The sequence below is a fragment of the Prinia subflava genome, chromosome 16 (genome assembly GCF_021018805.1).
Source record: "Prinia subflava isolate CZ2003 ecotype Zambia chromosome 16, Cam_Psub_1.2, whole genome shotgun sequence".
In the NCBI taxonomy this organism is placed as follows: Eukaryota; Metazoa; Chordata; class Aves; order Passeriformes; family Cisticolidae; genus Prinia; species Prinia subflava.
The window spans coordinates 17,828,572-17,854,415 of record NC_086262.1 but is presented as its reverse complement, the minus strand read 5'-3'; the positions used below and the strand labels follow the sequence as shown (position 1 = coordinate 17,854,415).

Here is a 25,844-nt window from a genome sequence, read left to right as displayed (position 1 = left end):
GCGACATCTTGGGGGGGGCACCCTTAAAGGGCCAGCGTGCCGGCGGGCCCACCTTGGCCAGGCACACCGGGCTCATTTCCCCCTCCCCAGCCGGGACAAGGGGCCGCAGCCATCGCTCCGTTCGCTCTCCCTCCAGCCCTTCTTCTCTCTCCTCCCTTCAAGCTAAAAAATAGCCTGGTCTGCCCCCGGCCCCTGTTGGTACGGCCTGGGCTCCCCCCGCCGCTCCCGCTGTTGGCACGGCCCGTGCGGACCCGTCAGGCGCGGCAACATGGCGGTGAGTTGGGCAGGAAGGCCGCGGCGTGCGGCTGCAGGGCTCTCCGGGGCCCGTGGCGTTCCCTGAGGTTCCTCGCTGTCTCCTCAGGGTCACTCTTCGGCGCCGCGGTCTCCGGGAAGAGGGTCCCATAGCGGCCTGCGCGGGGCCTTTGCCGGCGGCTGCAGCTCCTTAGTGTAAACGTCTTAGGAATATCTTAGTTCTGATGGGAAAAAGCCAAATCCTCAACTTTTATGAGTGCAGAATGCGTGTGTCTGTAATGCGGGTGTCCTTTAACAATTCGTGTGTTCTGTAACAATTCGTGTGTGTTACATGCTGGAAGGATAAGATCCTTTAATACTTGCCGTATGTTATATGATAAAAGAATGAGGAGAAGGGCTGCTGAACACTGATTTGATTAAAATCGCTTGGAATGCTTTACCTGACGAGCTCCGTGAACTACACTTAGAGCTGTTACCAGGCTCTCTCCCAGCCTAGGGAGTGCTGTTCCCACTTCATGTGCTTCAAGAGGAGGATGCATCGCATGGGTGTATGGAGATCTGGAGTAAAACCAGAATTCTGTGGGTGTTTTCACTTGTGATTTACATTCTCTTGTACCTCCCCAGTCCAGACCTCTCTGAGTTTGTTCTTTATTGGCAAGGCGGCCCGTGTGTGTGTGTGTGGCTGCGGCAGAGCCCTTGCCCTGGGCAGTGCCAGAGGTGGATCCCTGCAGAGGCATCGCTGCTGCTCTGCTGGCAGGTGCTGCTGCAGTGCTCGGAGCAGTGCTTGCCCTTCCCCAAGGACACCAGCAGTGGTCTGTGATGGGTTACAGTTGTGTTATTTCTTACCCTGTTCAGCCAGACGTCTCTTGCTTTCTCTGTTGAACAGGAGCGTAAAGGAACAGCGAAAGTGGATTTCCTGAAGAAGATTGAAAGAGAAGTCCAGCAGAAGTGGGAGTATGATCGAGTGTTTGAGATCAATGCTGCAGACAGGAAGGACCAGAGGAGGTATGGTGATACTCATTTTTTACTGCTTAAAATGTCTTTTTATTCAAAACCTGGTGAAAAAGTGGTCCCTTTGTAATGAGCAGTGTTCATGGCTCAGCTGGAGGGACTTGCTCACACGTTGCTGACATTTCTGTAGACGATGACATCAAGCAGCTGAGTACGTGTGTGGCTGAGTTCCAGTGGGATGAGAGAAGCTTTTTCATTCCTGGCAGTGTCAATACCCTCTGTGATCTTAAAACCAGGTTCTCTTTGGTAACCTGTACCCTTTGACATGGAGGAGGTGCCTGAGCCCTCACCACTGGGGAGATTTCACAGGGAGGGAAGGTGTGTCCTGCTCTGCCTCACAGAGAACAACAGCGATGCCCGAAATCCCGGGCCCTGCTCTAGAGCAGCCTCTTGTACTTCTGTGGAGGTGGAGGAAGGCCAGTCCTGGGAGAGGTCCTGGCTGCAGGAGCAGCAGCAGAACCACCTTGGTCACCACTGGCTGCAGCCCCAGAGGGGATGGAAGAGCCTTTCACAGGTGCACAGAGTGCTCTGCACTGTTGGGGAAGACCATGTGCCTCCTGCTTTTATTTCTGCCCCAGAGTAAACCCTGAGAAACTTGTTTATTCCCTGGGAATGCATAGCATGCTTGGAGGCACAGTTCCTTTGGAATTGGTGGGCTCTATGCTCTTCACAGGCGTGGAGGGGCTGCCTGGGGGAACAGCATTAATCCTGTGGGAAGGCCTCTGGCTGGAAAAGCAGTGACCTTGGCAGTATGAGGCTAATATTTGGTGTGTGGGAAAGTCAGACTAAACCAAGATAATAACTGAAGTGGTGTAACAGGTGTTAGGTTCTTAAACTGTAGATTTTGCAAGCAAACAAATGACTTGGCCTTTATTCCTGCATGTTAATGGATTGACGGAGTGTGTGAAGGAAAGAGACAAGGCGTGAAGTGCAGTGGTAAAAGTAGAAATTCAGTGTCCTAAATGTAAATATTTTCTTAGCTGCTTTGAGAGCTCAGGTTCCAACAACGTAATACCTCTTTGAAACACCCTGCAACAATATATCCCTGTGAAAGGAGGGATTGCTTGCAGTGTGCCCTTAAAATCTGAACTCACACAATGGGAGATCAAATAAATGACTTTAAGCCTTTGCTGTAATTAAGTTGCAGGAGCAGGACTAGAATTTGTTACCTTTGGGAACATGTTATATCTGTTTCAATGTTCTAAGCCTGTTAGTGTATCAGCTCTTTAAAATCAAAGACTGATGTTACTGGCAAGGAAAATATTTAAACCTTACTGTGGACTGATAATAGCTGAACATACCAGTTACCTGTTTTGCTCGTGTATTATCTGGTGGTCATTTACAAAACTAATTATGTGTTTTAATTCTTTGACTTTCCTCTCAGCAAAGGGAAGTACTTTGTTACATTTCCTTACCCCTACATGAATGGCCGCCTACACCTGGGACACACATTTTCCTTATCTAAATGTGAGGTAAAAATTCTTCTTTACTGATACCTTTGAATACTACTCTAGAACAAATGCTGATTTTGTAGTTCAGTTTTGAGCTAATAGGATGCCATGTAAATTCCTTTGCAGCTCTAGTAATGACTTATTAAACTCCCCTTTTTTCCCACATTTTCATCTACTAGCTACTAGTAGCAGTAGAAATATTGCTAGCTGAATATTGCTAGCTGAATTCTATTAATGTAATTTTTAATTTGATGAGATGGGGCTGCAGTTGTTTCCCTTGTTTGTTCTTTGAAATGAGATTTTTAGGAGGTGCTGCTAAATGGCTCAGTCTTTCAAGAGGTCTGTCCCTTTTGTTTGTGCTTGCTGTGCTCCATGTGGGAGCAGGTTTTGGGTGGGCAGGGTTCCACAGCAGCCCTCTTCTTGCACCCACTGGTCTGTGGTGGGGCCAGCCTGGCACAGCTGTGCCTGTGCAGCCACAGGGGCAGGCTGGAAACAAGCTCTGATTTCACCTTCCTGCCAGAGCTCTCCCCAGCTCTGCCAGTGGCTGCACGTTGGAGAAGGGGTCACACGTGCATTTGAGCAGTGCTGGCTCAGCCCGGGCCGTTCCTGCTGCAGCTGTTGCATTTTCCCTGTCTGTAGTTTGCAGTGGGGTACCAGAGGCTGAAGGGGAGGAGCTGCCTGTTTCCCTTTGGGCTGCACTGCACGGGGATGCCCATCAAGGTGAGAGCTCTGCACTTGCTGGGGGTTGTTTCTGAGGGGGTTTTTATCCCTAAGGCTGCTTGGAGCCTTGATTACTGTCCATCCCCAACATCACCTTAGTTTATTTAAAAACTCACTAAGTATGATTTGGAACCTGAATTTGTAATAGTCACATGTTGTCCTTGAACTATAGCATTACTTTAGAAGATAAAGTGTTGGAAAACTAAATTTTACCTATTGTATGTTTTTCTTTGCAAGAAAATCCTTACAGTAAACCTCTTCCTGTCCTGGAAGGTGTTCTGGAAGTGGCAGGGTCTCCTAGATGTTAATGCAAGGTCCATAAAAAGTTTAAAGTGTGGAATACAAAATGTTATCAGTAAAACCCGCTCCTTGGCTGTGATTGCAGCTGGTGCCCTGGCTGACACACTCCCAATAACTCTGTTCAGGCTTGTGCAGATAAGCTGAAAAGGGAAATGGAATTGTATGGTTGTCCACCAGAATTTCCTGATGAGGAGGAGGAAGAGGAAGAAAATTCTGGTAAAAAAGAGGAAGAAATTATCATCAAAGACAAAGCAAAAGGCAAAAAGGTAAGGTTTAAACCAAGCCTTCCTGGACTGAGAGCTGTGCTTTCAAAACTTTGATGTGCACATTGTAGACTTTTCCTCCTTTGGGCTCTCAGAAACCTCAACACAAAGGTTTTTATTGTTTTTTCCGAGGTATCTGAGTTACCTATAAGGTAGATTGAAAAAATGTATTAACTGCATGGTTCCAGAGATACCATATTAATACATGAACCCTTATTGGTAAGCTGATGCACTGTGTAATGGTTTTTTGAGAAAAAACAGATCAGATCCTAAGTAATACTTTCACTTTTTTCTCTTTTTTTAAATCCATTCATGGAACATTCATAAGCAGGTTGTAGAAATAACCCTGCTTTTTCAGAGGTAGAGGATGTGTATTCCTGCTGTTCTGGTTATTGTTTTTTAAGTGGCTATCTAGCCAGTTCTGTCTACCTAGGTTCAGTAAAATCATCCAAACTATTTTCACTTACCAGGTATTTAAATGAAATGTAGGATTTTGGGAGTATCCCAAAGCAAGACAAAGAATCAGGTCTAGGAAAGGTTTAGAGATGCTCTGTATGTTGTTTATGTACACTCAAGAGATTGTCCCCCCAGAACTGCTGGGTTTGGTGTTCTGGCTGCTCTGCAGGACAGGAGCTGTGACCTTGCCAGGGTCACTGCTGGGGAGAGACAGGAGTTTCTCAAGGGACAGCAGCTGGGAAAAGTGCCATGAGCAAAGTGACAGCAGCAAAGGTTTTTGGTACAGGGGTGCAGGGCTGTCCCCCTTTCTGTAGTGCAAAAACCCTTGGCTTTGAGCAGGGCCTTGGCAACGAGCAATTCTGTGCCAGGTTGTTGTGGCAGAGCCTCTGCAGGTGTTTTGGACGTTGGCATGGAACAGCTGGGAAGAGGAGGGTTAGGGAATGGACAGTGAATACAAGGTATGGTAGAATGGAAACTTGTGGCTACAGGGTGTGGAATAGAAACTAATGAATTACCCTCACTGTTAGAGGGAGGATGTGAAAATATTTGTATTAACTCGTGTATCTGGAATCAGAAGCTGTAACATCAACAGAGGCAAATACTCTAGTGACAAGACTGTGGCTTCTTCCCAATCCCAATTGTTCTTTCAGAGCAAGGCTGCTGCCAAGACTGGCGCTTCCAAATACCAGTGGGGGATCATGAAGTCTTTGGGTCTGTCTGATGAAGAAGTGGTCAGTTTTTCTGAAGCTGAGCACTGGCTGGATTATTTCCCTCCCCTTGCTGTCCAGGATCTGAAGAGCATGGGGTTGAAGGTGACTCTGGGTGATCCTAACCTCAGTTATACAGGCAGCCATACCTGTGTTGTTACTGTGTTGGTGAATGTGCTGCTTCTCCTTGAGATTTTCTGTGTAGTACCACCATAATTCCAGGAATGTTTCTGATATTTATGGAATTAGTAATCTAACTTTTTAATGGTCTTGGTGATAATTAAGTGCTTTCTTATTTGGAGCTTGTACCCTGTACAGTGGTTACAGCTGGGAATGAGTCTGATAAAGACATTATGACCTATGGTTCCCACGTGAGATAACTTGTCTGTAGTCAGTATTGACAGCAGTTCTATTTAACATCACATCATTCTTCTTCCTAAAAGTACTTGTCCTGCTGACAACAGATTTTTGAAGATGGAGAGAAATAAAGATAATGAAACAAGGCAATGCTGAAATTCAGTTGGTTAAAACTACTACAAAACCTCTAAATTTCTCAGTCAGTGGAGGGACCTTGAGTCTTTGACATCTCTACTCTGAGAGAGCAGGCACAGACGTGTGTTTAAGCTTACACCCTTTATGGGATATGTACTTGCATTGTCTTTTTGGAGAGAAAGCTCATTTTGTGTTTAAAATAATGGTTATGGTATGAGATTCCTTTGATTTCTTGATTGTGCTTACCTACTGGAGCCTCTTGCCCATTTTCAGGTGGACTGGAGGCGCTCCTTCATTACAACAAATGTCAATCCCTATTACGATTCCTTTGTGCGATGGCAATTCCTTACACTAAAGGAGAGAAATAAGATCAAGTTTGGCAAACGGTAAGCTGCCACTCAGCTCTGAGATCTTGGGAATGTGGACAAGCTCAGCTGTACCAAAGACAGAGCCCTGTGATGTGTCTGTAGAGCGTGCTTTTAACTCACATGAAACCAGAATCTTTCATTGCTGGTGCTCTGCCTGGCGCAGTCAGGTGTAGTTGTTTGCCAATAAAGCATGTGAGATTTGCCTTCTGGGTTTAGTTTTTCCATGGGTACCAACTCCAAGCAAAAGAGGCTCAATTCTGTAAGCTCTTGTGAAAACTGAACGTAGACTGATGGAAACAGATCCACACAAAATTTGGAAATACCATTGAGGTCTTTTTTCCCAGAGAGCTATATTTTTTTCTTCTTGTTCTATACACTGTTGTACTCAGTGCTAAATGAAAATACACTTTTTTCTAGATACACAATTTATTCTCCTAAAGATGGACAGCCTTGCATGGATCATGACAGGCAAACAGGAGAGGTAATATTTTTACTTGACACTTTTATGCATTGCTTATGATCTTAAATACTGAATGGAAAGTAAATTGTATCTTGGAGCAAAAGATCGTTTGGATGTGCAGAGTCACTGGCTCCCAGCTCTCAGTGCATGTGAAAATTGAATTAACTCCTCTCTTGAGCAGATTTGTCTGAAACTATGGATAGTATTTTGCATTGTAGCTGGTTTCTGTGATGGTTTGACAATTTGTCAGCAGCATCACTTCATTGTGTTATCTGTTGAAACTAAATAAACAAGCTGTTGTTATCTTGGATGTTGCTGAGACAGTCTCTGTGACGAGTAAGTTTTTGGCTGTGGGAATACAGTATAACCTCTCTGCAACCTGCATTTTAGTGAACAGCCTTTCATATGAATGGAAATGGAATTTACTCTGAGGAAAGTACCTTAAATAGTGTTCGGATTAGGTTCCCACAGATAGGATTTATTTTCTTCCCTGCTCAAGTGAGTTTCATTTATTGATTGTTGCATTGTTTTTGGGAATTGTAGGGTGTTGGGCCTCAAGAATACACGCTGATAAAAATGAAGGTGCTGGATCCTTACCCTCCAAAACTGAGGTAGGTCTTGACTTTTTAGTGGCAGATGGGCTCTGTCTTCTGGCCAGAACTGACCATTGAATTAAACAGTCTGGTTTGCCTTATGCAGAATTTAATTTCACCTGTTTTTTTCCCATTACTTCAAAGACTTGGTCAGCATTTTGAGCTGCTCTATTTGCCATGTCTGCCTGAAACTCAAGATAGAATTTAAAAAAAGAAAGAAAATGGAAAGCCCCCAATGAATTAATGACCCATTTTTGTCTCTTGGGAAACGTTGCTTCAAAGTTGATGTTAGTTTAAAAGCCTGTCCTGCACGATCTAGAATGATTTTCTTTTGGTAACTTACCCAGTACTTTTTCCCCTCAGTGGCCTGAGAGGAAAGAACATCTTCCTGGTGGCTGCCACGCTCCGTCCAGAGACCATGTTTGGCCAGACCAACTGCTGGGTGCGCCCGGACATGAAGTACATCGGCTTCGAGACGCGCGGCGGGGACATCTTCATCTGCACGCCGCGCGCCGCCCGCAACATGTCCTACCAGGGCCTCAGCAGGGACAGCGGCGTGGTGCCCGTGGTCAAGGAGCTCATGGGAGAGGTGAGCGGCCTGCAGCGCGGGGGAGTGTGTCTGGAGAGTGATGGTGGAACTCTAACTGCAGAGAAAGTGCAGGAGGGGTTACAGAGATTTCGGAGTGACTGAAGTCTCGAGTGACAAACAAGCAGCAGGCACAGCTTCCTTGGCAGCCAAGCCACAGCTGCTGCTGGGAGAATAACCCGGTGCACTTTGCTGGCGACAGATGCGTTCCTGTTCCCTCAGCATGGTGTGGTGAAAGCATAGTGTTAAGTAACTCTTCTCTGCTTGCTGGGAAGAGTGAATGGAAAAGGAGGGCAAAAAGTAATAGCTGCAAAGGGTTATGTGGAAAAGGCTTTTGTTGGTACAGACATTTCCAGTATGTGAATGAAGCTTTCTTGGCTGAGTAGTGAATGTCAGTTATTTTGGGGTTCACTGTCTTTGTGTGCTGTGTCCAAGTGTCATCACTGGTGTTTATTCATCCTGGTACAAAACACCTTCAGCTGTTTGCATCCCTTGGTCTCCATTCATTACAACTTGTCACCATCTTTCTCAATCTTGCTTTGAAGAATGAAGTAGAAAATACAGGGTTTTTTCCTTTGTTAATAGACAAGATGTGAATTCAAGCAAATTAGTGAGGTAGAAGACAGCTGCCACATCTTGACTACCTCCTGTCATTGTGTGAATATCTTGACAATATGCTTTCCTTTCTTTGTTTAATGTCACTTTTGACACTGGCTTCCTAAGCCATTTCTGCCTAGATGCTGTTGTCCTTCAGATACTTGGAAGCAAACTGTCCTTCTGCTTCCTATGCTTTCCAAATTCTACATAGTATAGTTTCAGTTTCTTGGTATCTGACTTTTCTACCAATAAATAACATACCCTGTTTCAAATAGTACCACACGTTTTCATATGTACTTCCTCCTTGTCCATCTGTATATAAAATGAATTTAATTTGTTTGTAGTATGTGGCAGGAAAATTTACAGAACATTTGAAGAGTATCAGCCAGTAAGAGGAGAGCTTACTCTACTGGGCTGAAAGCATCTGATTTACTGCAATACTGTTCCTTTGTCCTGCTCAGGAGATTCTTGGTGCTGCGCTTTCGGCTCCCCTCGCCACCTACAAGGTCATATACGCCCTGCCCATGCTCACCATCAAGGAGGATAAAGGTAATTCTGCAGCAGAGCCTGTTGGATGGGCACTGCTGTTCAATGTGTGGGACTAATCCTTTCACCTGTTTATCTTTTCCTTTGCCAAGGAACTGGAGTGGTGACCAGTGTTCCCTCTGACTCTCCGGATGACTTTGCAGCGCTGAGAGACCTGAAAAAGAAGCAGGTCAGTCTGTTAGCTGAATGGTTTCTGTTCCCTTTCCCTAGTGAAGAGGGTCAAAAGTGCATATCCAGTGGGTAAAATGAAACTTGCTTTAATTAGCATTTTGCCATCTCTAACTTGAAATCAAAGCATTTAAAAATAAATGAAGTTTAAGCCAACTGGGCTAGGACAGATGGGGTTTTTTCAGACTTCAGGTCTGAGTTTTGGATCAGAATCATCTAAGTTGTGCTGCATGTTAATGCAGAGAAGAGCACTGGTGAAACAGATATGAATTCCTGTTGTAGAAATTACTTCAAAGAATGAGATTAAGATTCACTATGAATTTCAAATGAGACTGAAAGTGGTGGTTACTAACTGCAGGAGTATGTCAGTGTCTGAACAGCTATGCCTGGGCACTGAATTTTTGTCCATTCATTACAGGGTAGAGCAATATCAGTTTTTCACCTTTTAAAAAATGTAGACAATTATGGCAAAGAATCACCTGGAAATGAGATGGGAATTGAGCTCAGGTGTCAGAAATGGTGAGAAGGCAGAGAAGTGGCTTTGTCTGATTTGTAATAAAACATGTACAAAAAATACACTATGAATGGATAAAATGCTTTAAATCTAGAAGACCTCTATCTATTGCATTCTTTTTCTTCCAATTTTCAAGGCTTTGAGGGTGAAGTATGGCATCAGAGATGAAATGGTCCTGCCTTTTGAGCCGGTGAGTGCACCCAGACCTGTCCATCCCCAGCACACAGGATGTTATGCTCACTGCTGAGAAACAAACCAGGAGCTGTGCTACCTCTTCCAGAATTTTTGTTTGAAGTCTTTCTCAGCTGAAAGAGCTGAAAAACTTAAAGTTTTCATATATTCCTGTAATTACAACATTTGGTCTGTTCAGGGTTGCAACCAAGATTTTGTTATTCTATGCTATACTTCAGAAAGAAAGGAAAGTATCAGTTTTTATGGGAATTATTGTTTTGGGAAATAGGATGCATCATTACACTGATAAGCTGTTGGTTGATAAAAACTTAGCGCCCTCATGGCTAGATTAGGAGGGTGTCTGTTCAATGCAAAAAGCTGAAGTCCCTCACTGGCAGAGCAGCCTGGAGACTGAGGCAGTTTTCATTAGAAAATGCAGGTTACAGGTAAAGCCTCCCCAGTGTTCTGCTTGGTTCCCCACGCCAGCTGCAGTCCTGGGACAGCTGGGTGTGGTGTCGTGTCACAGGGTACACCGGGGCAGCTCAGGAGGCACAGAACCTCTGGGGATGAGTGGAATTGCAGCAATGTGTCGTAAGCCCTCTGTAAGTTGTGTTAGATGCTGTGAATGTACAGAGTGAGCAGTGGGGTGCAGGAGGGGTTTGACAGCCCTTTCTTAATTCTCAGGTGCCCATCATTGAAATCCCAGGCTATGGCAGCCTTTGTGCTCCATTTGTCTGTGATGAGCTCAAAATCCAGAGCCAGAATGACAGAGAGAAGCTTGCAGAGGCCAAGGAGAGAGTCTACCTGAAAGGATTCTATGAGGGAGTAAGTAATACAAGATTTTGGTAAGTGATTTCTTGGTGAGTTTAACTAGGAGAAAAAAAAAGGCAGGTAAGGAATTAAAAAAAACCAAATCTCAAGAAAGAGGGACAATGCTCTTTTTTTCCCAAAAAAGTCCCAAAGCATTCTTCATTTAGACTCTTCCTGCAGTAAGGTTCTGCAGTGGGAGGAGTGATGTAGGTGGAGAAAGTTTCCACTCAAACATTTCTGTGTTCTCTGAGCATCATAACCTGGTTTCTGAATGAGTGGTCACCTTCTGGAGAGCTGATTGATTTTGTTGCAAGTATAGATAGGGAAACTGATACTAAACGAGCAAGGTGTTATTGTTTGCAGGTGTTTTGTTTTGGGTTTTTTTGGTTGTTTTTTAAAAAATTAATTTTAGGTATTGTTTTGTTTTTTTTTCTCCTGTCTTTACATCAGTAGCTCATCATGTGTATTTCTCAACTGTTCTTTTGTAAGCAAGCAATAATTTTTATTTCTGACTCTTTGCAATCTGTAATCTATGTGGATGCTGACATGTGTACACACTGTTTTTGGGTAAAGATGACTACCAACACCTGTACTCTTATTTTTTGCATGACAAAGATTGCAGCATGTGCTACTTCCTTATATTGATTTGAACACCTATGGCACCTATTTCCTGCTAAATTTTGAAAAACAATTATCTCCTGTGACCCATCTTGTACAGGTGATGTTGGTGGATGAATTCAAAGGACAAAAAGTTCAAGATGTCAAGAAACGCATTCAGAAGCTGATGCTGGATAAGGTATGTGACAGTGTGCACACAGCTGCTTCTGAATTGTGCCTTTTGTTCTTCTCACAGGGCTGGGTCACCAGAGAAACCCCTGGTGTGGTTCTGCAGCCCTCAGGGTGCTTTGGGTCACTGCAGAGAGAGGGACCTGCTGTTCTTGGGCTGAGTGGGCTGAGCAGCCTTATTAGAGTTCTTTCCTTCCCTGCCTTCTTCTGTCACCCTCCCTAGGACCTGTTCTGGTGGTCCAGTTTATTCTTTAATGTAGCTGGGAGGATACTGGAAGTGTAAGATCTGAATTGTCAAGTCTCTTTCAAGGCAGTGGAGGGGATGTGTGATGTGCAAATGCCCCACTGCTGGGCTCCTCTTTCAGAAAACTGAGAGCAGTAAACAAACAGTGATTGTGGCATCCCTCTAAGGAGACTCCCTGATGAGGATTGGGAGTGGGAGAGGCTTCAGGCATTTAGTCATTTTTCCCTTGTTGTTGTGGCATTTTTATATCTGCATTATAATGCATCAGCACAATGGTGTGTGCCAGTAGATTTGAAGCTCAGCATCCCATTTTCCTTTGCCTTTCCCCCTCCCTCTGTCCCCCCGAGTTTCCTAGGAGCTGTTTTAATCAAGGGGCATAGTCAGTGGGGAATATTTTGTGCTTATGTCTTCCTTTTCCTCGTGCATTCTGTACAAAGTGCTGTGAGCTTGTACCTTAGAGAAGTACAGAGTCAAGCCTTGCCTTGATTTACCCGAGGGAATACTGAGGCAGAGGGCCTGGGCAGTGGTGAGAGCTGTGCAGTAAATGCTGTAAACCAAACTAGAATGGAGGGAATGCTTTTTAGTAAGTTGTCGGGATTTTCAATAATTTGCTAGGTATTAAACCTCAGCTTTTGTTGCCCTTTCAACTCTTAGGGTGAAGCCATGATTTATATGGAACCCGAGAAACAAGTTATATCAAGATCTGCTGATGAGTGTGTCGTGGCCCTTTGTGACCAGTGGTAAGTGAAACAAAGCTGTAGTTATGAAGTTGCTCCAATTGTACAATTTCACACTACTTCTCAATTGCTTTATTACAAAAGACCTCTCCTGACTGTAGGTATTTGGATTATGGTGAAGCGAGCTGGAAGAAGCAGGCGTCAGAGTGCTTGCAGCGTCTGGAGACGTGAGTTATGAACGTGGCTGTAAAGGAGGGTGACTTTGCTGCTGTTGGGGGGGTCTGAGAGGGCTAAAAGCAGTAAGAGCTTCTTTCTTACAGGTTCTGTGAAGAGACTAGGAGAAATTTTGAAGCCACCTTAGGTTGGCTACAAGAGCATGCGTGCTCCAGGACGTATGGCTTAGGTAGGTAAAACATTCCTTTCTCAGCTGGTGCTTTGTAAGGATGGTACTCCTCGTTTCATTTTGGAAGCCTTATGTGCTGTGTACCATTCTCAGTGGTGTAGGGCAGTGTAGGAACAACATTGTCCAACTTGTATCTTGGCCCAGCATCCCAGAAAAGGTGTTTTGTTGGAAGTGCATGGGGCTGGTAATACTTGCACTACTACAGGTAGTCTGTGCAGCATCTTGGTAGTTTTTTGCCTGGGCCATTGATTTGGAAAGAACCTCATAAGAGGAATTTATACTGTTTCTGGGGTTTTCTCCTCAAATTCTGATTAGCCTTCATCTTGTGTAGCCTGACATGGGGCAGCTGCTAGAAGTGCACTGTAACCCACAGCAGGTGTTCTTGAGCTGAGCTGTGTCAGGAAACAGATTGAAAATCAGCAACTGTTTGCTCTTGAGTAAAATTTCCAAATGCATAATTTAATTTTTAAACCAAGTATTTTTAAAAGCACAGGCATGAGTACTAATGTATGTATGTATGTTGATGTGCTCCACTGGAACTCGTGAGCTGCTGCAGTACCTCTGAGCCGTGCCTGTGGGTGGGGTGGTGCTGGTGGGGCCTGACACAGCCTCCCCTGTCCAGGGACCCGCTTGCCTTGGGACGAGCAGTGGCTGATAGAGTCCCTCTCTGACTCCACCATCTACATGGCCTACTACACCGTGGCTCACCTGCTGCAGGGAGGGAACCTGAGGGGCCAAGGAGAATCTCCTCTGGGCATCAGGTAAGCAGAGTGAAACATTAAGTTCTCTTGTTTAGCTGGATTTGCTTCTCTCCTGAATTGCTCTGCAGAAGACTTGCCAGGGAGGCTGTGTCTGAGTATATAAAAAGCATCTTTATTGAACTTGACCTACCATGAGCTGAGTTAGAACAGGTCTGCAGAGGGGCAGTAGGGAAAGAGAGGAGTGTGATATGCAGTGAGAGAGAGAGAGTGGAAAAATGCTTCTGAAAGCATCTCTGAAAGAACTGTGTGGAGAGTAAATCACCTTTTTCAATACTGGTTTGAGTTGCCTTGAAATGGGCCTTGGCAGGCTGTTGGGTAATTGATTTCAGTGGCTGCTTAGGTGTCTGCTTGCTGAGACTTCTGTGCACCACAATAAATTGTAGGCTCCAGTGTACAGAGGGAGCAGGATTTAACTCTTGGTTTTTGTCACTGTCACTCTCCTGGAAGCTCAGAACCATCTTTTATCCACAACTTGTCTGTGGAAGTCTTCAGAGCAAGGGGCAGGAGGCATGTGACCTCTTGGCTGGAGTGGCTTTTGAGGTGTGGTGATAGGGATCAGAGAGATGAGATAGCACAGCTCAGTCTGGAGTTGATAAAACAGATTGTGCCTTGAGTCATCTGCTCTAATTCTGTGTGGTTTATGGACTAATTTCTGGAGTAGTTTACATATTGGAATGGAAACTTTTCTTACTCGATGCTATAACTAATCTGAAATAATTTCCAAAGTAAAGGCTCCGATTCTTAGAGACAGAAATACCTCTGAGACTGGACAAGGCTGTCATTTGGGCTCAAACCTCTGTAATTACAGAGAAACTATGCACGAGCTAGTCATGTCTAGAAACAAGCTTTGAAGTGAGCATCCTGGGCCCTGAATTACAGATTTGATGTAATTAAGCATGTACAATTAGAGTGCTCTCCTATGCAAGTAGATAACATCTAGCAGCCTTGGAAAATGCTTTTTACTGATACTTGCTCTGTGGTGGAAAAGAGGAAAAGAGGGTTTATGGCCCATCCTTTCAGTCATCTTCAGTTACAGTGAATTTGGCACCAAACGCAAGCCCAGTCACAGCACAGGAATTTAAAGTATAGAACAGGAACTGCCAGAACCAAACCAGCAAACCTGTGTCTGTAGGATTTATTCTGGACTGGTAGTACAGAGCATCATCTGAGGTGTTGTTTTAATGTGTACTGGAAGTCTTTGGGGTCCAGAATGCTTTTCCTCTCTGCATAGCACAGGTCAAATCCCCTTAGCAGGTGCTAAAATATAGCAAACTTTGGCTTGAAAATATTTAATTTAGAGTGCATGCAGTATCTGGTGCACTCTGTTGAAGTTCTGAGAGCCAGGAATAAAAGTCTCTGTAGAAACAAGAAGGATATGTGTTAGTGCAGCCCAGTGGCCACAGAGCTGTGGGTATCAGTTGCATCTCATCAGTATTTTCCTTCAAAATTGTGAATCCTACCTCTGGTAATTGATAAGATGTGTCTTTCAGTAAATGTTAATTTTGAATGTTCATTCCATTCAAAGTGGGGAGAGACCACAAATGTTTTCCATGTAGGAGGCAGCCTTGAACTGTGCAGCAGCTCTCTCCTGTCCTGCTCTTTGGCTTCTGGGAAGCCAGAAGGACTGGCTCCATGAGACACACCAGTGAGGGGCTCTGCGTTCACCTAAGGTCACACGTGGGGCTGAGGCTTGGGTGGTGACATTTGGAAAAGAAATGATCAGGTTTCCAGGATATTCAAGATTATGCTTTGATTATTAATGACTTTTTCTTTATGGGAGTCTTTATGTTTTACTGGGAAATCTCAAAGGACAGTTTAAGCAAGGCATTGCTTGAGCAGTTCTGAATTTGTTTCTGACATTGGATTCACTCACCTGAACTCAGGCAAAGGCCCTGGGCACTCTGTCCATGTTTGCTGATCACATGGAGCGTGCTATGAGAATGGAGCAACAGGTTTGAGCTGCCTTTAAAAACTGCTGTGGAGTGTGAGGAGCTTTTACTGACTGTGCAATGTGGGACTGATTCTGTGCAGGGCACATCAAATGAGCAAAGAGGTTTGGGACTACATCTTCTTCAAGACAGCTCCATTCCCTAAAACTGAGATTCCAAAAGAAAAGTTGGATAAGCTGAAGGAGGAGTTTGAATTTTGGTATCCTGTGGATCTCAGAGTTTCTGGCAAAGATCTTGTTCCAAATCACCTGTCGTACTACCTCTACAATCATGTGGCCATGTGGCCAGAACAAAGGTAAGTTGGGATGTGATGCAGGGAAAGCTGGAGAATTTGCAGTTCTGTTACATTTGCTAATGGCCTTTGGACTGTACAACATGTAGAATTGTGCTGAAAATACATTCTGCCCTATTGCAGCTTTGATAAAATTATCTATAACAGAAATTACTGAAATGGAAGGGTTTTTACCATTCTTTTCCCTACTTTTTCTGCATTATCTCCTTCTATGGATTTCCCAGTGTTGTGTTGTATTCCTACACTGGAATTTATGTGACTTTATTATTAAGTCTCCTTAATTTCTTCTCAAGGATATTTAAAAGATCCATATATAATCCCATGGGTGTGCAGGACTGGTTGAGAATCTCTGCCCATCGTGTGATGCTCTTATGGTGAAGATACTGTTTGCATTCCCTTGAGCTTTGGTTTAGGGGTTGTATAAAACTGTATATAGCAGAAGTGGGTTTCTAATGTATAGTAAAGATGATTGTGGGTAATTTAGGATCTGCTTCCTTCATGGGTAGAAATCTGGACCCAGCACTATTCTGTGCTCTAGGGCAGTGCCAATCACTGGCCTTTAAATTAAAAATATCTGAACAGAGAAAGGTGAGGTAAATAAACTGTATCTGCAGGTGCACTGCTCCCTACCTTACATTTCAGTATGATAATCTTTAGCCTTTATACAGTAGTTCTTTTCATCTTCAGAGACACTCCTTAATATATTTAAGACAACCCTTAGGTTTGTTTTTTTTTTTTTTGAAGATTCCACTCTAAGGTGTTCATCTCAAACTGGAACATAAAATGTTTGTTCCTTTTTTAAAAAGAGAAAATGTATTTACTTGGCCAAAAGATTTGTATATTGTCTTCAAACAGAGAAAAGTGGCCAGTAGCTGTGAGAGCCAATGGACATCTGCTCCTCAACTCCGAAAAGGTACGGCGAGGTTTTGTGTGGCTTTTGTGTTGTCAAAATAGGCATTTGCTAGCCAGGCTGGAAACAACTTCTTGGGATGTAAGCAGGGGAAATAGTGACATTTCTTCATTAGTGCCCTCCAGTTTTTCATTCATTAGAGGTAAAAGCCTGCCTTGCCTATGATTCTATGTAGCATTTTCTCTTAAGTCAGGTCTTGTATAGTCCCACCAGTTTAGTGAAGAGGTCAGTGCATTTCTGTTAAGTTTTAGGGTAATATAGAACATTTATTTATTTACCTAAAGTTTAGCATTTTAGAGCATTGGAGTAGTTGCAGTGAGAGGAAAAGGTTTGTGCCAAAAGCTTGCTAATATGTGCAAGTTCTGACACTGAATGGAATAAAAATGCCTGAACCCAGGAATTAGGCCCTGGAAACTGATATGGATCAAAAAAAACCACCCCAAAACAAACCCTAGTGGAGCCCTTCTTGAAAAGTCAAAACAGGGTTTTTTAAAATGAGGGATTTTTTTAACTACTGGGTTGTTTTTTTTAAACTGCCAGTTTTAAAGTAGTATTTAATTTAGGGGATTTCTGGGATTATATTTTGTTTCTGAGTGCATGCAGAATTGAGTCTGCTTTTGCTGTGAGACATCATACAGATTTACCAAAGTGCTTTTTGATGTGATTCATGAGAAAATTGTTTGCCCAAACCTTTACTGGGTCTGTCTTGCTTATCCACCAACACAGGAGATGTGTGAGAAAACAAACACTCTTATCTTTCTTTCAGATGTCTAAATCAACAGGCAACTTCCTCACCCTCACTCAAGCTGTTGACAAGTTTTCTGCAGATGGTAAGTGCATTCTGACCTGCATCTGACTGTCAATTATGCCAGAATGACTAAAATGAGTGTTTTGCTCTCAGAGGAGTTTATTGGAGTATTGAATGGCAATAAATCTGCCACATACCACCTGTTCTTGTGGAAAAGCTGAACTCCCCTTGGAAGACTGGGATGTGTGTTAGCACACCTGGTTCAGCCAGGAGCTGCTCCTGGGCCTGAGCCCTCCAGGAGCAGCCTGCTTGATCTTTCTGCATTCACTGAAGAGATCAGAACACAGGACACTGCTGGTGTGCACGGGGTGTGCACATGTTTGTGCCCTGTGTATCAGCCGAGCCCCTTTCCTGCAGGCATGCGTTTGGCCTTGGCTGATGCTGGGGACACTGTGGAAGATGCCAACTTTGTGGAAGCCATGGCAGATGCTGGTATTCTTCGTCTGTACACGTGGGTGGAGTGGGTGAAGGAGATGATTGCAAACAGAGACAGCCTGAGGAGTGGCCCAGCCAGCACCTTCAATGACAGAGTCTTTGCCAGGTATGGTACGAAGGTTAATAATACAGTTTGGGCCAGATTTTTCCCTACAAGGAGGAATCCTGTAGTTATTTTTTTTCTAAAAATTAATGAACTCCATAAAACAGAGCTCATTCCAGAGTAGGTTATGGGGTTTGGCTGCATTGGTGACAGTTTCACAGCATTGCCATTACGTGGGGCAGACTTTGTGGTGTTGATGTTGTCGCTTCCCTCCCCAGTGAGATGAATGCAGGCATAGTGAAGACAGACCAAAATTATGAGAAGATGATGTTTAAGGAAGCTCTGAAAACTGGCTTCTTTGAGTTTCAGGTAGGAGGTGTAAGAAAGTGACACCCAGTATTTGTTATTTTGTGGATTTCTTTTGATCCTTCTGTCTCTGATCCTTAATTGTATAGCTGAATTGCAATCAGAATTATGTCAAGAAATAAGAGTACTTCAAAGGAATAAATGTGGAATTGTACAGGTCTGCTTGTGTCTATTTACAGAGGTCCAGAGGAATGCAAATGCAATTCTGCAAATAGTCCTGATATCTTGCTTTTAAGCAAGAAACTGCTTAAAAAAAGACATTAAAAAAAGTGTTGTCTTTCTTTATATCTTCGGTGATAAAGGACTCTGTAAGAAATCCAGATAATGCATCAACAAAATTGTGTGGAAGCATAGTGCTTTTTGATATCCTCCATAAACCATGTCTCCAGAGTGTCTGCAGGGCCATGCTGCTCCATGTAATGAATTACACGTGCTCCTTCATGTGGCTGCTTTGAGATTCTCAGGAGCAGGGTTAAATAAGCTGAATTAGGTGTAATGATAGATCATATTCATTGCCTTTTTCTTAGTCCTTATTAGTATCTGTATGTAAGTTATTTGGGATGACAGCACCCGATACACAGCTGTGAATGATGTTTTTGTCTTTTATGTTTGTGCCAATAAACAGTTTAAGTACCTCATAAATACAAAAATCCAGTGGCCAACTGGCAGACTCACGCGTGGGTGCTTCAGGAAAATACAGTTCTTAGAACTCAGTAATGGATTATGACAGGCTGCTCACGTTCTGAAGGCGTGTTAGAGCTCACAGGGGTGTGTGTGGCTCTGGGTGTTTCTCCCTGCAGCGGAGGGCTGATGGCTGTGTTGCTGTTCCAGGCAGCCAAAGACAAGTACCGGGAGCTGGCCGTCGAGGGCATGCACAGGGAGCTGGTGTTCCAGTTCATCGAGGTGCAGACTCTGCTGCTGGCGCCCATCTGCCCCCACCTGTGCGAGCACATCTGGGCCCTGCTGGGGAAGGTACTGACACTGCAGCTCTGCATCGATGCAGATCTCAGCTTTTATGGTTTTCAGTAATGCCCATGTCAGGCTTACAGATATTGTTCGTGTACAAGTAGAAAAAATGTGTCAGAATCCAAGGAGTCCTGCTGGTTTATTGTCCCTGGGACAGTGGCTGCAGGGAACTGGCCTGTTGGTGTGAGATCTGTGCAACATTAATACCAGTCACTGTCATTGTCTGCTTACAAAGAGGTGACCTGAAATTAAGTGAAACAATGCAATAGTCTTACACTTTTGCATAAAGCTTAGTTTTGTTGTTTTTTAAGCCCTCTGCTTGTAGATGGCCTTCTGTAGCCGTGTGGTAGTTGTGATTGTGTGTATGGTCCTGAACACCCTTGTAAAGAAGTGCTTGTTGGCTGTGTGCCCGCTCCTGTAGGGCATTACGGGTGGGTGCTCACTGAGGTCCAAACTGGCTAAACTCTCTTTTCCAAGCTGCAGTGGTTGGAAGCCCAGCAGCTAACGTGTGTTCAGCCCAGTGCATTCCTGTCTTTCTGTGCCCCAAGGCTGACTCCATCATGAGGGCCTCGTGGCCGGCAGCAGGGCCCGTGGATGAGGTGTTGATCCGCTCCTCTCAGTACCTGATGGAAACAGCTCACGACCTCCGCCTCCGCCTCAAGAGCTACATGGCACCCGTGAAGGGAAAGGTGAGCCTCGTCCCTGTGTGCTTGTGGGATAATTCTGTATTGCTACGGACTCCTTCCTGATTGTTTTTATTTCCTCAGAAAAGTACCAAAGAGCCTTCCCAGAAGCCTTCTCACTGTACCATCTACGTGGCGAAGAGCTACCCGCCCTGGCAGCACACCACGCTGTCCGTCCTGCGCAAGCACTTCCAGGTGCTCCTCCCCTCCTCTGCCCTCCAGCTGCTTGCTGCTGTTGGGGGGCTCATATTCCATCTGTAGAAAGTTTATGAGCTGCACCTTGTTACCAGATTATTTCAATAGATTTTCTTTATGCTTTTACAACTGTCCAGCGAGTTTTGGTGCTTAATGAAAATGTCCCAAGGACTGCCATTGATATGACAGTTGCATCTCATTGGTTTTGACAATCTGAGTAAAAACATGCCTGTGCTCTTGCATTTTTGAGTGGTTAGCTTTTCAGTACTCTTCTTTACAAGTATATTTTTGAGGAAACATGGTTGACTGACAGACTACTGCGGCCTTACTCTGCAAGTGGGCTTAGAAGCTTTGTTCTAGTCGTTCAGTAAGTGTATACCACTCAGCAGTGTCACAATAGCTTGAAATGGAATGTCAGTCATAAGAAGAAATATATTTAAAAAACAGAAGGATCTATGCTTCTGACATGGGGAAACTGCTGAGAGTGCATTTTGGGATCCTGATGAACCATCCTCAGCTTGAACACGCCAGGGTTGTAGCTGCCAGATTTGGAAGTCCTGACTATTCCAGTTTATGCCAATGAGATAAACCAATATTCCTCATGTGGAATTTGTTCTTGGGGGTAGTCACCTTTGGGGAGTGTATAATATATATTTTTTTTTTCCTGTGTTAGTGTTAAATGCTGTTAGGGTTTCAAAAGGATGAGAAAACTGTCTGTGTAATCAATGATGCTGACAAACCTTGCTGGTATTTATGGGAAAGCAGGAAAGGTATATGACACTGAAGGGCAAGTTTTTTTCATGATAGCTGTTCTCTTTAATGCTTGTTCATCCCTACTTAGGTCAGTGGAGGTCAGCTGCCAGATAATAAAGTAATTGCCAGCGAGCTGAACACCTTGCCAGAGCTGAAGAAGTATATGAAGAAGGTGATGCCCTTTGTTGCCATGGTTAAGGTAAGCATCAGAGGGACAGTTCTGGTGTAGGAAAGGCTTTTGTGAATGCAGTGTCTCCCCCTTGCCCTTTGCTTATTTGGCATCTTCATGGGTTTGTTCATAAATGTCTTTTACATCTCTAGAAGAACTACATGATAAAAATGTCTCTATGTGAATTAGCCCAGGTGAGCTCTGGATCTGGTTGAGGCTTGGTGCTTCCTGTGTTTTTTGGGTGTTATAATCTGTACTTCAAACATACCTGGATCCCCCTGTATTTGAAATTTATCCTATTTGACTTCTCCAGTTTTTCATGTGGATGTGAGTCAAGTGTTGCTTTGGAGACATGAACACTGGAAGCTAAGAAAAAGGCCAGAGTTGATTGATTGCAGTATGTTTAAGGGAGGAAACCACAGACTGTCCTGAGTCTCAAATGGAATTATGAATCTTGTATGAAATTCTTATGTTCATCACTTAATATTCTGATAGGACATTATTTTCCCTAAGTCACGTGAGCCTATGAAAACCTTGGCTTCCATTTATTTAAAAAAACTTTCTTGTGCTTGCTGTTGCAGATGAAAATTCAATACAGCAATTAGAGAGAGCCAAGAAGCAAAGAATTAACAAAGTTTTTTAAAAAAATGGGTGGGGGGTTTGCAGTGTATGATTTAAAACCTTTTTGATGACTTTTCACCATTTGTGGAAGTTGAGAAGGATCAGTAATGGAAAAAATCTTAATGAGTGTTAAAAAAATTACTTTTTATTCTGAAAAGAAAATTAGTTTTTCTCCTTTAGCTTGATTTTTGAAATGCAGGTAATAATGTCTTCTATTTGTAAGCTTTGTCATGTTTCCTAAGTGGAGCTGTTCTTTGCTGTGTCTGTGGGGTTGTTCTGATTGTTCCTTTTCATGGGAGCTTGCAGGAGCAGAGAGCACAGAGTAGTTCTGGAGCTTCCTGTCTGGGTTTGTAAGAACAGTAGGGATGTGTTAGATCCACTGATCCAGCTGGGAAAGGTCAGACAAGCTCTCAGTCCTGAGAGTTAGGGCTGAAGCAGGGCTGTCTTTAGTCTGGCAGCAGTGAGTGATCTGGGGCACGCTGGCGAGGAGCTGAGGCTCACCTCACATCCAGCTTTTTGCTTCCCAAGAGCAGCAACCTGTTTCCCACAGAGACATGGAAACATCTGAGCTCGGACTCCCCTTAGCAGTGGCTTTCTCTGAAACCATTTATTCATCAACCTGAGGGTACAAGGAGCATTTCTGTTTGTGCTTCCTACTCATCAGAGGGCTGAAATGTAGGAGCACCTCTGTGATTTACAAAGGGAAGCAGTTCCATGTTAAAAGGGAATCTTCCACATTAAACTGATGAGGAAACTAGGAAACCACAACCATGCTGAGGCTGACAAAGCAGAGCTTCAAAGCAGACAGCTGGCTCAGCATGTGAGAGCCAGGCAGGGACAGATTAAACTCCAAAGAGGAAGTTCTGTTTTAGTTAAAAAAAAAAAAAAATCGTGTGGTTTTTATACTGCCTTTAATACTGTGTCTCTTGTGACTGTTGCTGCTGGCTTTCTGGACTAATTAAGTTACTTTTATGTTAACGTACAAAGTGGTTGTTATTTCCCTGCAGAGAACTCACTGTGAGCACGTCCAGGTGTTGTGGGCTTGTCTTTTATTTTAAACTGGGTCATAAGCCTGAGTTTCCTGCTGTGAAATACCACTGAAATGCTGACTGATTTTGTGAATTCTCAACCTGCACATTAAGTAGGGATTTAAATAACTGTGAATGTCAAACACCTTTTCAATTCTATATTAAAAATGTGTTCTAATTGCTCTTACTCCTCCCATCAGTGTCACCAGCTCCCTGTAGAAGAAGTCCTGTTACAAGAAAATTATTGCTCCGGTGTTAATGTTGTGCCAGCAGAGAGCTCTCGGATTTACAAGCCTATTCTTTTCATGACTAATGTGGATAGTTTGCCCTTTTGAAGCATCATTTTACTTGCATCCTTTAGAGGGTTTTAATACTTTTTCCACCTCCCCCCCACAGGAAAACTTGGAGAAAAATGGTTCTCGTGTTCTTGATCTTGAGCTGGAGTTTGATGAGCGTGCAGTGCTCATGGAGAACATTGTCTACTTGACAAATTCCCTGGAGGTTGGTACACACTTGGCACCTACCACTTGGCATTTATTGGGATAGCAGCAGCCTTCCCTAAGGCTCTAAGCCTCTTTACGTTAACTTCTGGGTGTGCATTGCTCCAGTAACAGTTTTTTATCAAGTTTCTGTTTCCATTTATCAAATATATGCATCTAGATCTGTTCAGTGTTGGCATGAGGTACAGGGGAAGGTGTGTGCTACAAACATGGTCCCAGAAAACAGGGCTGGTTCTCAGCCCTGGATGTAGCTGTGACAGTGATGTCCACTGGCACTTCTGAGGAGACATTTTTCTCTGAGCCAGTCTGTATCTCACATTTCCATCTGAAGAAATGAGAAGGAGCTGCTTCAAGGTATTAGCAAGACCAGTCACTCCTTGGGCACCTAGACTGGCATGTTGGCTGCAGCAGGCTGTCTTCCCTCTGCAAGAGCAGGCTCTGGGCAGGGCTCCTCACACTGTGCTGTGTAAAAGGCATCCAGTCTGGTAGCAGTTGTGCTGCTTCATAAGATGAGCAGAATTTAGTTTAATAGGCAGCATGGTAATGAAGGGACAGCTCAGGCATGTGGTGTTAAAAAACCCCAAACAAACAAAACCAAACAACCCCAGCACCAAAAGTCAAAATCAAATGCAATTGTTTTTTAAGAATTAGAAAGTATATATATTGCAGAGCTGGATGTAAGCTGTACAGTATGAAACAAGTGTGACTTCACTGGGCTTGTCCCACGTCAGAGCAAAGCTGAGAGCAAGCAGAAACTCTGACTGTAAATTTCTGTAAATCTTCCGAGTGCCCCGGGCATGGGGGAGGGAGCAGCGTGTCCTCAGAACAGGGATACACTGCTGGGAACAGCCAGAGGGGCTGGGGGCCTCTGGGGTCCCTGGGGTGCCTTGGGCACCTCTCACAGGCAGTCGTGACCCTCAGAGGTCCCTTCCAAACAAGATTTTGTGGGTTCAGGTGTGCTTTTGTTGCTTTATGTCAGTGCAGGTTTGCTTTCCCCTTTCCTACATGAAGGCTGTTAGATGGGGCTGTAACCTCTGCTGTTCCCTGTAAAGCCATTAAACTCCTGCTTATTCCCTCCTTCCCCATTTTTTCTTTTACAGCTGGATCACATTGAGGTGAAGTTTGCCTCTGAAGCAGAAGATAAAATCAAAGAAGATTGCTGTCCCGGAAAACCATTTTCTATATTCAGAACTGAGGTAAAATCAGAAATTCAGATATTGGAAGTCTGAAAACTTAATTTAAAAACTTAACTTGAAACTTCACTTTGTCTGGATTTTTTAAAATATGCCACTTAAAAACTTTGATCAGGCATGAATGTTTTTCATGTATGAATATTTCTAACTCTAAAAGTAAAAATATCATTGATTTCCCTAAATATGTCTTAAACCCTTGTTACACTTTGGGCTGCATTTTGGAGTTGGGGCAGTGCTGGTGTCCAGCATGGCCAGGCAGGTTCTAAAGGGGTTTTATCCCTCTGGAAGATCTGTTAATAGCAGATGTTTATTTGGCTTAGTTTCATGTTTCTCCTGGGGATCACATGCATGGGTTCTCCTTTAAGGTGTGTGCTGTTTCTCACAGCCTGGCGTGTCCGTGTTCCTGGTGAACCCTCAGCCCTCCAACGGCCACTTCTCCACAAAAATGGACATCAGGCAAGGGGACAGCAGGGAGACCATCATCAGGCGCCTGATGAAGATGGACAGAGGCATCAAAGGTAGCCACAGTGCAGGTGTACACTGTGCCACCTGCTGAGGGCAGGACACGGGGCTGTGGCAGGACGTGGACATGCCCTGTGCAGGCAGGGATGTGAGTGAGCTCCTGCCAGCTCCTGTGGTGGGGCTTTGGGAATGGCTGGAGACGGTGAGGTGGAACAGGGACTCCCTCCCTGTCTTCCCAGAAGGTGTCAGTGTGCTGTTGGGCACAGGGCTGGAAGGCTGCACTTGCAGGAAGGCTTAGCTGAAGGGTCCCAGGCTTCTTGGTCTGCTTAGCAGTCTTACTATAGGAAATTGTATTGAAATCAATTCTCACCTTCCTCTTCCTCCCAGTCTCTGCAGTTCATTCCTCAGAAAATGAGGAATAACTGTGCAGTTACTCAGACCAGTCCTCAGCCAGATAAAGCAAATTCAGTGCTTTGGAATGTGGTGTTAGGAGCTGTGTGGTTTATCCCCATTTCTGCTGTGTAACCACTGAAGGACATTGTTGTACTGGTGTAAACCTCAACAGGACAGTTACTCCTGTGAGAATGCATCTCCCTGGAGCAGGTGTGGAAGTTCCAGGGTTCAGCATTGCTGTTGGTGACTGTGTTGGTGCTGTGGGCTGTGTGCAGCTCCCGTGGCCTGACCAGCTGCTCTCTCTGTGCAGATCTCTCCAAAGTGAAGCTGATGAGGTTTGATGATCCCGTGCTTGGGCCCCGCCGTGTTCCAGTCCTTGGCAAAGAGGAAGCAGGGAAAACTCCTATCCTGGACCAAGCCATCTTCCACATCGACCTGGCCCAGAGGCACGTCTGTGTCACTGAGAACGGCCTGACCAGGGACATTGGGGACACCATTGTTTACCTGGTTCATTGAACTGGCGTGTAACTGGCAGTGAGAAGGTTCATGTTTTGAAGCATCTGTATTAAACAAAGGGGAGAATTTGTTCTGTAAAAAAAAAAAAGCCTACCCAAACCAACCTGAGTTCACATGTGAGTTGCCCCTGCTCTTTTAAACAGGGATTTAATAAAACTATTTTCCTCTGGTATTTTGGCTTCTCTTGAAAAGAAACAGCTGCCCTGGAGACCCTTCCTTTCCAGCT

General features: G+C 44.3%; 1 protein-coding gene across 3 annotated transcripts; it reads left to right on the top strand.

Annotated features, from left to right (window-relative positions):
- The first annotated feature begins 127 nt into the window (after window positions 1-127).
- LARS1 (leucyl-tRNA synthetase 1) lies at window positions 128-25,790 on the top strand. 3 transcript variants are annotated; one of them, XM_063413796.1, is made up of 32 exons: window positions 128-274; window positions 1,139-1,257; window positions 2,648-2,735; window positions 3,354-3,434; window positions 3,860-4,000; window positions 5,104-5,265; window positions 5,926-6,038; window positions 6,438-6,501; window positions 7,024-7,091; window positions 7,437-7,662; window positions 8,718-8,805; window positions 8,895-8,971; window positions 9,621-9,674; window positions 10,340-10,480; window positions 11,184-11,261; window positions 12,150-12,235; window positions 12,334-12,399; window positions 12,493-12,575; window positions 13,198-13,336; window positions 15,368-15,580; window positions 16,433-16,490; window positions 17,254-17,317; window positions 17,653-17,836; window positions 18,052-18,142; window positions 18,971-19,111; window positions 19,654-19,794; window positions 19,873-19,983; window positions 20,825-20,935; window positions 22,951-23,055; window positions 24,155-24,250; window positions 24,633-24,765; window positions 25,413-25,790. In XM_063413796.1, the coding sequence occupies exons 1-32, from the start codon at window positions 269-271 to the stop codon at window positions 25,616-25,618; spliced, it is 3,534 nt and encodes a 1,177-aa protein (XP_063269866.1). In that variant the 5' UTR covers window positions 128-268; the 3' UTR covers window positions 25,619-25,790. The 3 variants fall into 3 exon arrangements, with proteins under 3 accessions (XP_063269866.1, XP_063269867.1, XP_063269868.1); XM_063413797.1 differs by lacking the exon at window positions 128-274 and adding an exon at window positions 295-447; XM_063413798.1 differs by lacking the exons at window positions 128-274; window positions 1,139-1,257; window positions 2,648-2,735 and having other exon boundaries at window positions 3,362-3,434; window positions 3,820-4,000.
- Window positions 25,791-25,844: the final 54 nt, after the last annotated feature.

Excerpts from the sequence above, each read along its gene's own strand:
- LARS1 (XM_063413796.1), top strand. Across the intron at positions 17,318-17,652 it reads TGACAAGTTTTCTGCAGATG|GCATGCGTTTGGCCTTGGCT; the intron begins GTAAGTGCATTC and ends CCTTTCCTGCAG. Across the intron at positions 24,251-24,632 it reads TTTCTATATTCAGAACTGAG|CCTGGCGTGTCCGTGTTCCT; the intron begins GTAAAATCAGAA and ends TGTTTCTCACAG.